The sequence below is a fragment of the Centrocercus urophasianus genome, unplaced genomic scaffold, assembly GCF_019232065.1.
Source record: "Centrocercus urophasianus isolate 14NV4802_14NV808 unplaced genomic scaffold, USGS_Curo_1.0 seq_34, whole genome shotgun sequence".
In the NCBI taxonomy this organism is placed as follows: Eukaryota; Metazoa; Chordata; class Aves; order Galliformes; family Phasianidae; genus Centrocercus; species Centrocercus urophasianus.
In genome coordinates, this window is record NW_024884911.1 from 7,223,688 (window position 1) to 7,237,269 (window position 13,582).

General features: G+C 41.0%; 1 protein-coding gene across 1 annotated transcript in view; it reads left to right on the forward strand.

Moving 5' to 3' along the window:
• The window catches only part of RABGAP1 (RAB GTPase activating protein 1), a 60,049-nt gene that overhangs the window by 38,934 nt on the left and 7,533 nt on the right, over positions 1 to 13,582 (forward strand). The window contains exons 14-20 of the mRNA XM_042830871.1: positions 4,576 to 4,689; positions 5,607 to 5,681; positions 7,822 to 7,947; positions 8,482 to 8,625; positions 10,221 to 10,262; positions 10,610 to 10,738; positions 13,075 to 13,167. Of these exons, the coding sequence (XP_042686805.1) occupies positions 4,576 to 4,689; positions 5,607 to 5,681; positions 7,822 to 7,947; positions 8,482 to 8,625; positions 10,221 to 10,262; positions 10,610 to 10,738; positions 13,075 to 13,167 (723 nt within the window). The remainder of the gene's footprint in view (positions 1 to 4,575; positions 4,690 to 5,606; positions 5,682 to 7,821; positions 7,948 to 8,481; positions 8,626 to 10,220; positions 10,263 to 10,609; positions 10,739 to 13,074; positions 13,168 to 13,582) is intronic.

Below are 13,582 nucleotides of genomic sequence, written 5' to 3' on the forward strand. Positions count from 1 at the left end.
AGACGGTTTAATGTGGTAGAGTTGTACAGTCACACAGTTTAGGGCTTTGTAAAATATGTAATTTTGGGAATGTCAATGTGGTTCTTAGCAGATTTTATAAACACTTTTCTGAATCTATCAGCACTTCCCATCCTAAGAGAAACTGCACATATTTCAGTGATTGTTCCACTGGTTACATCTTTGTCTGCCATTTGTTTTGAATTGATGTAATCTTGATACTACTAAAATTTCAAGGGCTGTTGACGTGTTTCACATAGCCTAGATTGCCTGTTAGCCAAATGTATGGATCATGCATCAACAGTACTCAGTAGCCTTACTGTTCTGCCTAAAGCCTAGCTAATTTATTTGGTATTCTCTCTTTAAAGAGAGGTCCTTGGAAGGAGCAGCATAGTTTAGGATGCTCCTTCTCTTTAAAGGGAAACTCAGAATTGAATAGCAGTACTTGTTGATCAGTGATGTTATTGTAGCCAAAGGATGCATGGGTGGTTACTAGGAAGTTTTTGCTTCGAGTTTCTTGATGAAATGTCGTGTTCTACAGAGCTGTGTGAAGAGTGTAGTTTTTTATTCTGAAATGCACTTGTACACTTTATTTGAAAGGTCTGAATGGATCATGAATACGTTTAAGAAATAAATGATACGTCACACGTTTTCACGTCTTGTCTCAGATGACTTTTGTGTAAGTGGGCGGTGGTAAAGGTGTGTTCTTTGTGGAGGGGGTGGGTTTTTCACCTCCTCTTTGCTGTTCTCAGTAGTCTGGTTTTAATGCAATCACGAAGAGCAGGACAACCTTCCATTGTGCACTGTGTGCCTACTGTTACCCATATGTGATGTGGGGAGCTGAAGGCAAACTCTTCTCTGTATTTTTCCTGTGGGAAACTTGAGCCCTAAAAGGAAATGAACACAGCTAAAGGGCTGGATATCACAAGGGATTCACTTTTATTTTTAGAATTGCTCTATATTGCCATATTTGGACTGAAAGTATGCTGTATCAGTGCACTATTGTATCAAATTGCAGGTGTTTCTCTAAACCATTCATTTTATTTCCACGAATCCCTCCATTTATTTGTGAGTGTTCTCTGGGTAACACTTCTGTTCTCAGCACAGCATATCTCGTGAGAATCTAACAAGCCTGTTGCTTGGAAAGTGGCTCTCGTAGTACTTCCCTAAGGCCTCAGTACTGGGTGTAATGCTGTGTGCTAAAATCCTCTCGCATTGCTTTGGTCCAAGGCACATGCAGGGAATGTCTCTGGGTAAAAGTCACTATTAATACTACTATCAAAAGTAATCTTGGGAAGACCATCAACCTGCACAGTAAAGAAATTTGGTGACGCGGTGTCATGCAAACATTAAAAATAGCTGCCAAGTGACCTTTCAGCATTTTAGAATGTATGTGAAATGGGCAGATCTTATCAGAACCACTTACCCGTGGTGTGTAACGCTGTCCTGTTTCAGACAGCTTTGGCTTTTTCTGCTCCTTGCGACTGCTGGAAGCTGTGAGCTGACCCGTTGATCTCTTCAGTGCCTTGCCTGTGCCCAGCAGCAACGTGCCTTGTGCTGATCAGACCCCAATTGAAGCGTGTAACGTTTGCTGACTGATGGAATCTCCAGACCCTTCTTCTCATAGTCTATATTTCTGACTGTGTGACAAAACCATTGCAAAGTTACTGGGACCTCCATGAGTAATTGCAATGTGAAAGTGGGTTCCGTGGTGACAAGAGTGAGAGTTTTGCAGAGCTTGAGTTTTGTTTTCTTGTGAGGATGGTGTTTGAATTCAAGTTTTGTCAGCCCTGTGAGGAGGTGCTGTCAACTCCAGCTCTTCCAGGTGTTTAAAGTGTGGCTGAAGATACAGAAAACGCTTCCAATATGGCCTGGTCTCAATTTCAAGACGTGGGTCAAGACTGCAGCTTCATTTGCACATCCTGGGATAATTCTCCCAGGAAGGATCATAAACATGCTGAACTTTGGAGAAAAGCACAAGCAATATGTCCTTTAAGTGTATCCATCTTAGCAGGTGGGAACCAGTATGTTTTTTTAAGGAAAGCTGATAAAGAGGATGGGCTTTTATCTGCTAGAGTGCATCCTAGTTTCCGTAATTACTCTCGCAGTTTCTTTTTGATTCCGCAGGAGAGGAAGTTTTTAGTGTAACTCCACTAATATTTTAAAGTGTGCAACAAAGGGGAAGGAGAGGTATGTTGTTAGTCTGATCATCCACATTTTCCTGCTTTCCTTTGGAGCAGTGAACTCATGTGAGAATTTTAATCTTTATTGCGCTTGCCTCAGTTCTCATGGCTGTTTTCCATTCTGTTTTCTTTATTACTTTCTTTTTCTTCCTGTCATTCTTAGCTTTCTATTTTTCAATCCCAGTTTGTGAAGGGTGTGGGTTCAGAAGGGTTTCCTTCAGTTCCCAGTCCCCTGAAAGCATGAGAAATTGCCCATTGAGCCAATTCTCACAGCAAGGTATAAAAATAGGAGTAAAGAAAAGGTTGCACAATGCTCGGATTGCAGCAGTTTGTACTAATGGAGAGATTTCAAAGCCGGTTTGAAAAGCATTTTTAAACCTTATCATTTCCGCTAATTTTTCTCTCACTAAGCTGTGTTTCAGCTGCAGGAACTAGCCTTACAGATTGCTTGAAGAGTTGCACTGAAACATAGGAGTCAAGTGCTGAACAAGTCACGCAAAGCCAGAGAGGGGCCGCTGATTATTTAGTGGTAATGACAGTGAAGTCTGTCCTGTACGTTTCCAACCAGATGCTTTTGCTTCTGCTATTAAATAAGCAAATTAAAAGGCAAGTGAATTTAAGATTATTTTCTGTAATCTATGCCATTACAGCAGAACACAGGTAACACTCTGAAAATCCAGTTGTTCAGTGCCACAGGTGGGTGTTGGCAGTGAACAATACCTGCACTCTTGCATAGCAGGGTACTTCACTGCAATTCAGTCTTGCAGCCTTCCAAAAAATTGGTTGTTATCAGGAAGACCTTATTCAAAAAGTTCTCAGAATTCATTTCTGAGCGTTCTGAGCTCTCTGGTAGCGTGTAGGAAAAGTCCTCTTTGATAGTGGAAAAAGGAGCCATGGTAGGCAAAGGAAACATCTGCAGACAAACAGAGGGCTTTTGTTTCTGTGTTCCTATCAACATCCCGGCCTCTGCTTCCCATTTGGTGGTGCTCACAAACCTGTGGAGGGGGTCTTCTTTCCATGCTGCAGGGCCCTGAGCCCCACGCACAGCTGTGCTGGTGCCAGCTCTGCTCTGAGGGATGCCACTGGTTCCCAGCCACCACTGCTCACAGCTCTTCGAGCCCGACAGGTTGTTGTTCCAGTTTTCAAAGAATATCCAGGTCTCCATGCAGCGTGATGAAGTCTGGCTTAAGCATCTATAATAGGAACAGTTTGCAAAGTAAACTGAATGAACTGGATGAGATGATCAAAACATCTCTCTGCCGTGTTAAATGTTGACAGAGACCTTAGAAGACTCCACTGTGGGAAGGCCGCCTCCTTGCTTTCCCCCTCTGAACCTGAATCTGTCCTAGATGGCACTTCAGGCTAAGCTGGACATCGTTCACAAATGCTTATGGTTGCACATGGTGTGTCTGACACAGACCTAAGAAGAAGTTTCCATATCCTTGCCTGTCCTGTGCAAAACTGACAGATCCCATTAGAGCTGGCTGTTTGACACCAGTCTTGCCCGCTGATTTCAGGGAGGTCATGTGGTATTCAAATTGGATTACCATCGGGAGGAAAAGGCCTGTGTTTCCCTTTCTACTGCACTGAATTATTATGCTTTGTCAAACTCTTTTAATCTCTTCTAGGAGTTTTCACTACTTCTTGTGTAGGACTTGATGCAGACTCGCATGGTATTTCTTCCAATTACCTTTTCAGTCTGTTGTTCAATCTTAGTGGTTTTTTTAAATTGTATGCTATCTGTTATTGTGCAGCTTTCAAAGCACTTTAGACATCTGAAATTGATTGCATCTGAGAAATGTAGAGAACAAAGTTCCATCTTCCTGATGCTGAACTGCCCTGCTCCTATAGGCAGCCATGCCTGCATCTTATTATGTTTTGCTGTGTGCAGTTCTTATACGATTTTCTACTTCTGAATTGCTTAATTTTATGGAAGGAATGGAGAGTGGTTTCACTAGCTGAAGCATTTAGGGGAATGAATGAAAGAACTTAGGGCGGCATTGTACAGCTGCTTACAATTGTTCGTTACCCTCTGCAGTTTAAGATAAATGAAATGTGACCAGGCAGCATTGCCTTTGGAAGACTCCAAGGGAAGGCTGCTGTCTGCATCGCAGTGTCCCGGAATGCTTTTGTGTGTGTGTGCATGTGCCTTTTCTGCCACTCACTGACTGTTCCCAGATGTGCTTAGGTAACCAAATCTATCAAGATTGTGATCTGGAGCTGCCAGCCTGCAGGCAGTCTGTTCTGGTTGAGTAGACTGTATTTGTTAAATTTAGAACAGTGCGCAGAACACGATGTCAGTCCCTCAACTCAGCCCTCGCATGTAGTAATTTATTCTCTTCTGACGTGTTTTAGTTTATAGTACCTCAGTTTTTGTTTTTACTTTTTCTAATAGGAGTCTCCTCAAGACAGTGCTATCACTCGAGACATCAATCGAACGTTTCCTGCTCATGATTATTTTAAAGATACTGGAGGAGATGGTCAGGACTCCCTGTACAAAATATGCAAGGTATTCTTTACATTCTTATTCTGGTAACTAATGTTTAAAATCATTGACAGATGTATCTTTGTTACCTGAGAAGAACGTGTGGCTATTACAGTTAGCTCACTGTACCTTGGAGGCAGACTCTGCCTCGTTCTTCATTGCAGTTGTTTACCTGGTTATAGTGCCATTCAGATGGGCGTTCTGAAGTAGTAAGCCCTCCGGAGTGCTGAGCACTAAGCTGTTTAGTACAGAAACTTGACAGCATTCCAGATGTGTCAGCCTGGATCAAAGCTGAGGGGAGGAGGTGTGCTTCAGTTTAGTAAGTGTCATTTTTTTGCCCTGGTATCCATAGATGGAATGTAGAGAGAGGGACACAACAGATCCTCAGCTAAAGGCTAAAATGCAGTGAGAGAGAGAAATGGGATCCATCCCTGTGGTAGCAGGAAAGCTGCTTATCCCATTTAGTGTAGTTGGATAGAGATCGAAATAGAAACCCATATGTGTGTTTGTGACAGGCCTCCCTGACCAACGCTTCTACAGTTCACTCTTACCATAGAGACAGCTGAATTGTTCTGAGTGTGACAAACATTGGCAAAATGCAGATATGAAGAGAGAACATGAAATCCTCTAGTGCTCCTTCTTTGTGTTGCTGGTGTTTCTCTTCCACAAATGACCTCCTAACATCCCTGAAGCTGTTTAAGAGTAAAAGCTCTCAGATAAGTAGCTTAATAGACTCCAGCAGTCTTGCTGCATTACTGTAACCAGGCGCTGCTACTGCTCGTCATGGTTTGATTTTCACACAGGTTATCCCCTCCTTTGAATGGCACCAGTGGCACCAATGCACCTCTTGAAATTTCATGCAGTTGTGTTCAGTGCAATATTTTGTTTTCTTTGTGCCTTTAGCTCAGATATGCTATAAAAAAATTGGATTCCTTTTTTAGGCCTATTCTGTCTATGATGAAGAGATTGGTTACTGTCAAGGCCAATCGTTTCTTGCTGCTGTGCTGCTTTTACATGTAAGTGGTGTTTTTTTTTTCCTCCAGTTTGTTTTAAGCTTAAGAATAAATATTGCTCCACATGTCTGGGACAGACATTGGTAACTCCTGAACAAGTGGGGTCGCAGGCTGCTTATCCACTTAAATGTTGGTCAATAATAATGTGATTTCAGGCAGAATAGTAAATTGTTTAAAACTAACTGTAGTATTCATAACAACTCTTGTCTACAGTCAGTGTTCATTTCACTGTGTTTCTGTTTCAGGACCCCTTCCAATTGAAACTCTACAGACTTGTACTCATGATCACTAGTAGGCATGGAATTTGTGTATCAGACAACTGTAAATGTTTCTGTTACAGGGTTTCAAGGTCAGATTTAAGCTTTTTAGAAGACCTTTCTATTGAAATCGGCCAGAAGTATGGTTGGTCATCACCACTGTTGTGCATACACAGAAGTAGTGTATTTGTGGCATTGGTGGGATGTCAGTTTCTTAGTGCTTTGAACATTATATGCCTTTATTTGGGCTCCTGTATTATGGGCCCTTGTGCTTTTTGGTTTTAGAGGTTATTGAAGGATAAAATAGTTTTTTATTTTGTTAAGAATATCATTATTAACTTAATGTTATTGGTAAAAGAGGCCTCATCAGAGTAATATCCTTTAATTGCTTGGGTGTTCAGAAGCCAGGGAGTTTGATGCTTACTGTAAATCAGAAGCAAAATGTTCAGATTTGCTCATGCTTAGGAAATATGAGAGGATTTGAAATCAGTGCCAATTATTTATAGACCATTCTTTTTTAAAACAACGTCTGCTTTTTGTCAGTGTGTGCATTGCAAGTGGCGCGGTTGCAGCTGAACAGTTCCTAAGCCTGTAGTGTTCTGAGATTTCTTCTCCCCACCTGTACCAGTGAGAACTGAGTGTGAAGGCATCTCTGCAGCTTTCAGTGGAAGACTGGTCTTCACGGAGCGTTTTCCATAATGTTGTAAAGTCAGTGGAGGATGCAGAACACAACATAAACTCAGTTCTTTTTAAGCGTCAGCCAAATAACTAATCATGAAAACCTTCTGGTTCATTGTTCCTGTAATGTGAAACATTTACTTGATGACCAATTAATTCTTTATTACTGTACTCAATCAGATCAAGAAGGCTGATACTGATAGGAGAACTGAGCACTTCTACTGAAACATACATGCTTCTGATTTGTATTGTCTTCTATCCATTTCTTGAATATCCATTGCATTAGAGAGATGTGGAGAATGGAGAATTTTTTCTTCAACAGTTAGGTATTGCCTGTGGGAATGAAGTATGCAATAAAAAGGCTGAATTTCAAATAGGTTTCTTTGAAATGAGCCTTTGGAGTACAGCTGCCAGGGAATACAGATATTGAAAAGCTTTGCAGAAATGGAGTCCATCACTACCAGCCCAGTCATGTCAGCAAAGTTTTCAGTTTTAACAAACTCCATCTGCAGATTAATAATAGAATGCTGAGGTGGGTGTTCTGGCCTTTATAGGAACAAGTGATTGGCCTGAAGTCAGACTTTACTACAGAAATATAGAAAGCTGAGTTTTTGTGTTTGGGAGAAATGTCTAAACACTGACAAGCTGTGATGAGTGTATCTTTGGTTTTTGGCAGGGAAGGGATATTGAACTTTCCTAAACCAGTGATGACTTGTGATAAATTGAGTTTTTGTTAGCAATTACTGCTCTGTCTTATTCATGGCAGCTGAAAAATAAGCGTGAAATGTAATTAATGTCATTTAAAAAGGTAAATATATAGCTAAAAATAAGGGAAAGATCCTGTTTAACATCCTCTGATGATACTGCATTTGTCTTAGTTACGTAGGTGACAGAATTAGGCTGTTGAAAATCTGTAGGATTCTGGCATGATGTGTAGCAAATACGACAAGAAGCTGCGTTGGTCTTGATGTCTGTAAGATGTATTTTTAGTTGGCTGACGGGGAAGTGGTTTATTCCACTGAATGTGAATGAAGTGCAGTATCCAACACCAGGCCTCTTTTTGTGTGTTGGTACTCTTGGCTACTTTGGAACTGGCTACGAGGGGGTTAAAAAGTGGTAACAGTTTGGCCTTTCTGCATGAGGGAGGAGACCACAGTAAGGGCAGATGGAACTGCTATGAAGGATTTAAACACGCTTTCTTCTCACAGATGCCTGAAGAGCAAGCTTTCAGTGTTCTGGTCAAAATCATGTTTGATTATGGACTCAGGGAACTTTTCAAACAAAATTTTGAAGATTTGCACTGCAAGTTCTATCAGCTGGAGCGCCTCATGCAGGTAGGGGCTCAGACTTGTGTGAAGTGAATGGATCAGGACCTGCAGTTCAAAACAGCAAAACAAGCTGTTTGTCTAACAAACGAGTGATGTTTGTAGCCTCTTGGTAAAGAGGCCACACTGCTTCCTGAGAATAGAGGGTGCTGAGCAGAGTCCTGTCTGTCACCGCAGGCAGCGCAGTGGTTTGAGGCCCCCTGGGGCGGCTCTCCTCCTGAGTGCCCCGCAGGCGCTCGCTGCATGCAGCTGCAGTGCCTTTGCAGGGTCAGCACAGCGCTGCCCAGGTTCCTCACTAGGATGCCAGCTCAGGAGCTTGGCTTGCTGTGCGTTCAATGCAGCCACACTGAGCCTTCAGCATCCCTGGGAGGCCCTGCAGCGTGTCGGGCAGCTGCCTGTCAGCTATGGGTGGATGCTGAAACCTGCCTTTCTGCACTCCCACACTGGTTCTACCCAACTCCTGTAATACTTCAGGGTTTCAACTGCTCCTCCAAGATAGTGTAAATTAACTTTCTTCCTTTCTTTGTCCGTTATTATTATTAGGAATACATTCCTGATCTGTATAACCACTTTCTGGACATTAGCCTTGAAGCACACATGTATGCTTCCCAGTGGTTCCTCACACTGTTCACGGCAAAATTCCCTCTCTACATGGTCTTCCATATTATCGACTTACTCTTATGTGAGGTACGTGTTGTAACTGAAGACTTGCACTACTGGTAACTTTTGACTGTTTCTCACCATCTTGATTCACATCCTTGTTACAGCTGTTTTTTCAGAGCTGGGCAAGTGATACTTGTTTCTATGGAGAAGTGTTACATTTTTGCAATGGAAGAGTTCTCAGCATTTTAAAGAAATGAATTAGGAATATTTATATGTATATATATGAAATATCTTATTTCACAGAGTACTGTTTAATGTGGATGTAATTCCATACAGTGCTCATGGGATGTAAATTACTTTACAAATGTGGATGAAAGATTCCAATTTTCTTCTGTTATTAAATTGTATCATACACTGATAACGTTTGTATTGGTTTGGGTTTTTTTGTGTTTTGTTTTGTTTTGTTTTTTTGTTTAGAATGTGGATGCAAAAAGGCCATTCCATGTAGAGCAGCTCAGCTAATTTCTGTGCTGGTGATCTCACAAGCCTGGGGCCCTTTTTCCAGGAGACTTGAAGTCTCTTTGTACTTCCCAGCATATATTTAGAAAGCAAAACTATTTACTTCAAGATTTGGACAAATGCATGTTTTAAAACAGCATATTTGGGAGCGTGTTGGTAAATAGTATAATTTGATTAGGAGCTCATTAACATATATTAAGAATTCATGTTTTGTACCAAAGCATCCATGAGTTATCTCTTGATTTACTGGCTGATTAACATTATTCTGCATTCTCCACCAGGTCTGTAATTGCTTATGTGGAGTGGTACAGTTTGTCTAAATTTTGGACACTGAAGGGTTTCAGCATTCATAAATCTCCTGGTCAGTTTTACCCTTTCTCTGTTATCATCTGCTGCTTACTTTGTCCATGTGCCAATGCAACTGAAGGCAGCAGATGGTATCTAGAAAATCAGTTATATTTGTTTAGAAACACATTTTAAATTCACAAATAGTAAACGTGTTCCTAGTGAACGCTGAATTTTTGTATTGCTTTAGAATAAGAGTGAAAAGAAATTCAATGGGAAAAGAAAGACAGTCTTGAAATCTGATGAGCAGTGTGTTGTGATCAGGGCAGGCACCCCTTAGGAAGCTGTATGCTACTACTGGGTGTAGGGACTGCTATAATTAACCAGGCAGCTTAAGTGAAACACCTCTAACAAACAGTGGCAAAGTAGATGATGTGAGACTCTGTCCTAAAGTGAGTTACCTTCTTTTTTATTGCAAGAATTATCCCAACTTTTGAATCCCAGAAGTTAATATATCCATGTATATATTGCTGCATTTGAGTTCAGTGTTTTCAGAAGTTGCTGTATGAAGATGGAATCATCTTGAGCTGACCAACTAGTCCTTAAAAATAAAGTGCAGCACCTTCATCATTTTGGAGTTTGGAGCTATTAAGATAGTAAAACCTGTGCTGAAACATTGGTTTGCTATCAGTAATGGCAATCCAGTGAACATACCTTCCTAACTGAAGTCATTTAATGCAGAACCTGTTTGCACTTGTATCCTTGTTCTCATCTTTGCAGAAACTAGACTAACAACAAAATCCAGCAAGTAGATTAAAAACCAGGATTGCAAATACCAAGAAATTAACTTATTTTGTCATTATTTTTCTCTCTAGGGAATAAGTGTTATCTTTAACGTTGCACTGGGGTTATTAAAAGTGAGTATCCAACTTCTATCACGGTGCTTTTTGCACCATGGTGCCATTGTGCACAGGTAGCAAAAATTAAGATGCCTGTTAATTTTCAATTTTTTTTAAGCTAGGAGCTTCCTGTATTGCATGTGCTGTTGTCTGTCATCTTCGGTGCAGCAGAGTGCTTTTGGGGGATGGGGAGGCAGGGAAATAGAAAGCTGCAGGAATAGAAACAAATGCTATTTACAGAAGGGTAACAAATAGATAAGTTCTTGGGAGCTTTACAGAACTGTTGTTGCTATATTATCTCTGGGAATTCGGTAATTGTCCAAAATCTGCTTTGCAATTGCTGATTTTTCTTTCCTTGTCTGCAGACTACCAAGGATGATTTGTTACTGACTGACTTCGAAGGGGCTTTGAAATTCTTCCGTGTTCAGCTGCCCAAGAGATACCGCTCAGAGGAGAATGCAAAAAAGCTGATGGAGTTGGCCTGTAACATGAAGGTAAAGATGTGGTGATAGCAACTGTGAGCACATCTTCAGTGGGTACAATTTCTGAGGCACACAGTGAAGTTTTTTAGTTTGGGGCAGTGGGAGTTACGTTTGTTCCTCTCTGATGTTATCCACTTCATATCTACACGTTAGAACAAACCCTTAAAATGGAATTTCAACCTAATGTTACAAAGTTAGTAGCTTCTGGTCAAATATACTGGAAGGTTCAAAATCTTTTTTTTTTTCCTTTTTCCCCCACTAGAATAATTCTTCTGTAGCATCAGTGTGCAATTACAGTCTTCCTAGTACGTGAACTTCCGTGGCACTGAGGGGTACTAGCAGTATTCTCCATAGAACTCAAGCATTTCTTATGACATCAGTGTAGAAATTAGGAAGTAACCAGGAAGCAAGCAAGCTATATAAACATCCAGTCACTAAGGAGTAGCCACAGATCAGACATTCTGTGCATATCTGGTCAAGATGAAGTGTAATGACTGCATTTGCCTTTCATATTTCCAGATAACTTGTTTTTCTTCCCACTCTGCCAAATCTCCCTTCATTCCCAGTGAAGTAGTTAAAGCAAACAGTGAAGACTGTGCACTGCTTCCCTGAATGCTGTGTTGTCAGGGGGTTAAATGGAAGTTTAGGGAGAAAACACAAACTGTGTTACTGGGCTGTGCACAGGTGCTGTGTTGCCTCTGATTGGACATTGCACATAATTGCTTTCTTTGACCTAAAATGTAAGTCCTTCGCTGTCAGTAGAAATCTCCAGCTTTGTATCTGGAAGCGCTCTTGAGCAGAAAAGGGCCTGATGTCAAAATAAATCATTTATAGGAAGGGAGAAGTAGCCTAGCTAAGGCATTGTGATTACAACAGCATTCTGCTGAAAAGGAGGTCAGTAAATGATGAGCTTGAGACAGCAGTCGTTTCTTAAAGTGTTCTCTGCCCTTGAAATACTGGTGGGACTTCAGTATTCATTTCTGCCTTCTGTCACCATGGAGGCCCAAAGGCCTTGCTGACTCCTTGAGCATGGATCCTGCTAAGGCTCCAGTATCAAGAACTGGTGACAGTAGTAAATGTTCTCACGATCACCTCATTATTAGTATGCAGGGGCAACACCAGTTTAATGCACTCCTGTCTGACTGGCAGTGTGGCTTCCTCTCCTTTCAAAAGCTAACCTTTACATAGCTTGAGATTCGGTGTATGAAACCCAACAGTTAGCACAGTTCAGCTGGAGCAGAGCAGTGAAATAATCTAGTTACATGAAGTTACAGGCTGTATTGTAAGAAGGGGGTTAATATTCTGGGCTGCTGAGTAAGGATCACTGCTGCAGCTGTAATAGGGCTGGACCCACTCCAGGTACATGGGCTGGATTCTCCAAAAAGACTCAGCGGAAGCGCGTTCAACTGAATGTTTCCGTGCAGTTCTCACTAGGGGGAGCCTAGCTACCAGGTTTCTGCTGCTCGTTCCAAGTAAGATCCTTAATGATAAGGAACACACATAAGAGAAACTGAAGCATGTTTTCCACTGTCTGTCATTTATGCATATCGAATTTGTTTCTCAGACAAAATATGGGAATGTTTTCCTCTTAAAAAATAACTTCATATTATTTGGCTTACTGAAATAACAATAAGGATTCAGCAGCTTTTGTTACTGGTGATGTAATTTGGATGTGTACTGCTTTGCATGTGAAATGCTGTTAGTGGTTTTAGCACATACTGTCACTACACTCCTGCAGCACATTGCACACCCAACAGCTGACACCGGGGAGGGTGCTGGTCTGGATCTGATGCAGTTCTTGTGTGTTCTCTGTTCCTGCAGGACTTGAACACTGCACAAAACACTGAATTTAATTCACTTTTCTCTCCCTTCTTAGAGATGGGAAAACTGCTTTTGCATCTGTAGTTTCTTTTAAAGTAAACACTTCAACATGATGGCAAATGCTGCTGCTAAAAAAGCAGCTGAAGAAACCTCAGCATTATGTTAGGTCAGAAATTAAACACGTATGGTGGATATCAAGAGATTCAGTTTTGCTAAGCTACTGTAATATTTTGGGTATCAAACAGCTGTAAGTACCAAGGAGAACTCAGGTAGGATGCTCTTAGGAATCCCCTTCTAACACTTCTCTATATTTCACAAAAGGATGAGAGATAGGGATACTTTTGTGATTATATTGAGTGAAATAAATTTTTTTAGACCATATCCAAAGGTTTGACATTCAAGAAAAGATTGTCAGCTGTGTTTTAGAGAAGGCAGGAGTTGCCCAAAGCTCACAGCATAACCCTTTGTGAATTGTGTATCTTTTTAGTGATGTTCTGGACAGGAACTAATAGGCTGCTTTAATTTAGATTAGCCAGAAGAAGTTGAAGAAGTACGAAAAGGAATATCACACCATGAGAGAGCAGCAAGCTCAGCAGGAGGATCCAATAGAAAGATTCGAGGTAATGCTTACCCACTGTAATCTGATTTAACATGCAATACCTGCAGAAGTTTTGGGGTTTTTTTTAAGCTGTTTTGTCTTCTGACAAGTCCATGTACACATACATCCACTTACATGTTTTAAGCTGAAGAGTTTTATGTAAACTTTAACATCTGTCTGCGCGATGGGAATTATAAGAGAATATAGAGTGGCTTTCCCAGTACATCCACTCTCACGTTTTTCCAGCATGAAAATTTTACTTTCAGCTATTAGGAAATGAGTGTCTGTAGGAACCTCTTGGTAGGGTGTGATGGCAGAGTGGCACTCCTACCACTGCATTCTTCAAAAACATTTCACCATCTCAACAAGGAAGAGATGAGTTATTAACGTGCGGTTTCTTCTCAAGACTAATATTTAATTTGCTTTATTTTGTATTT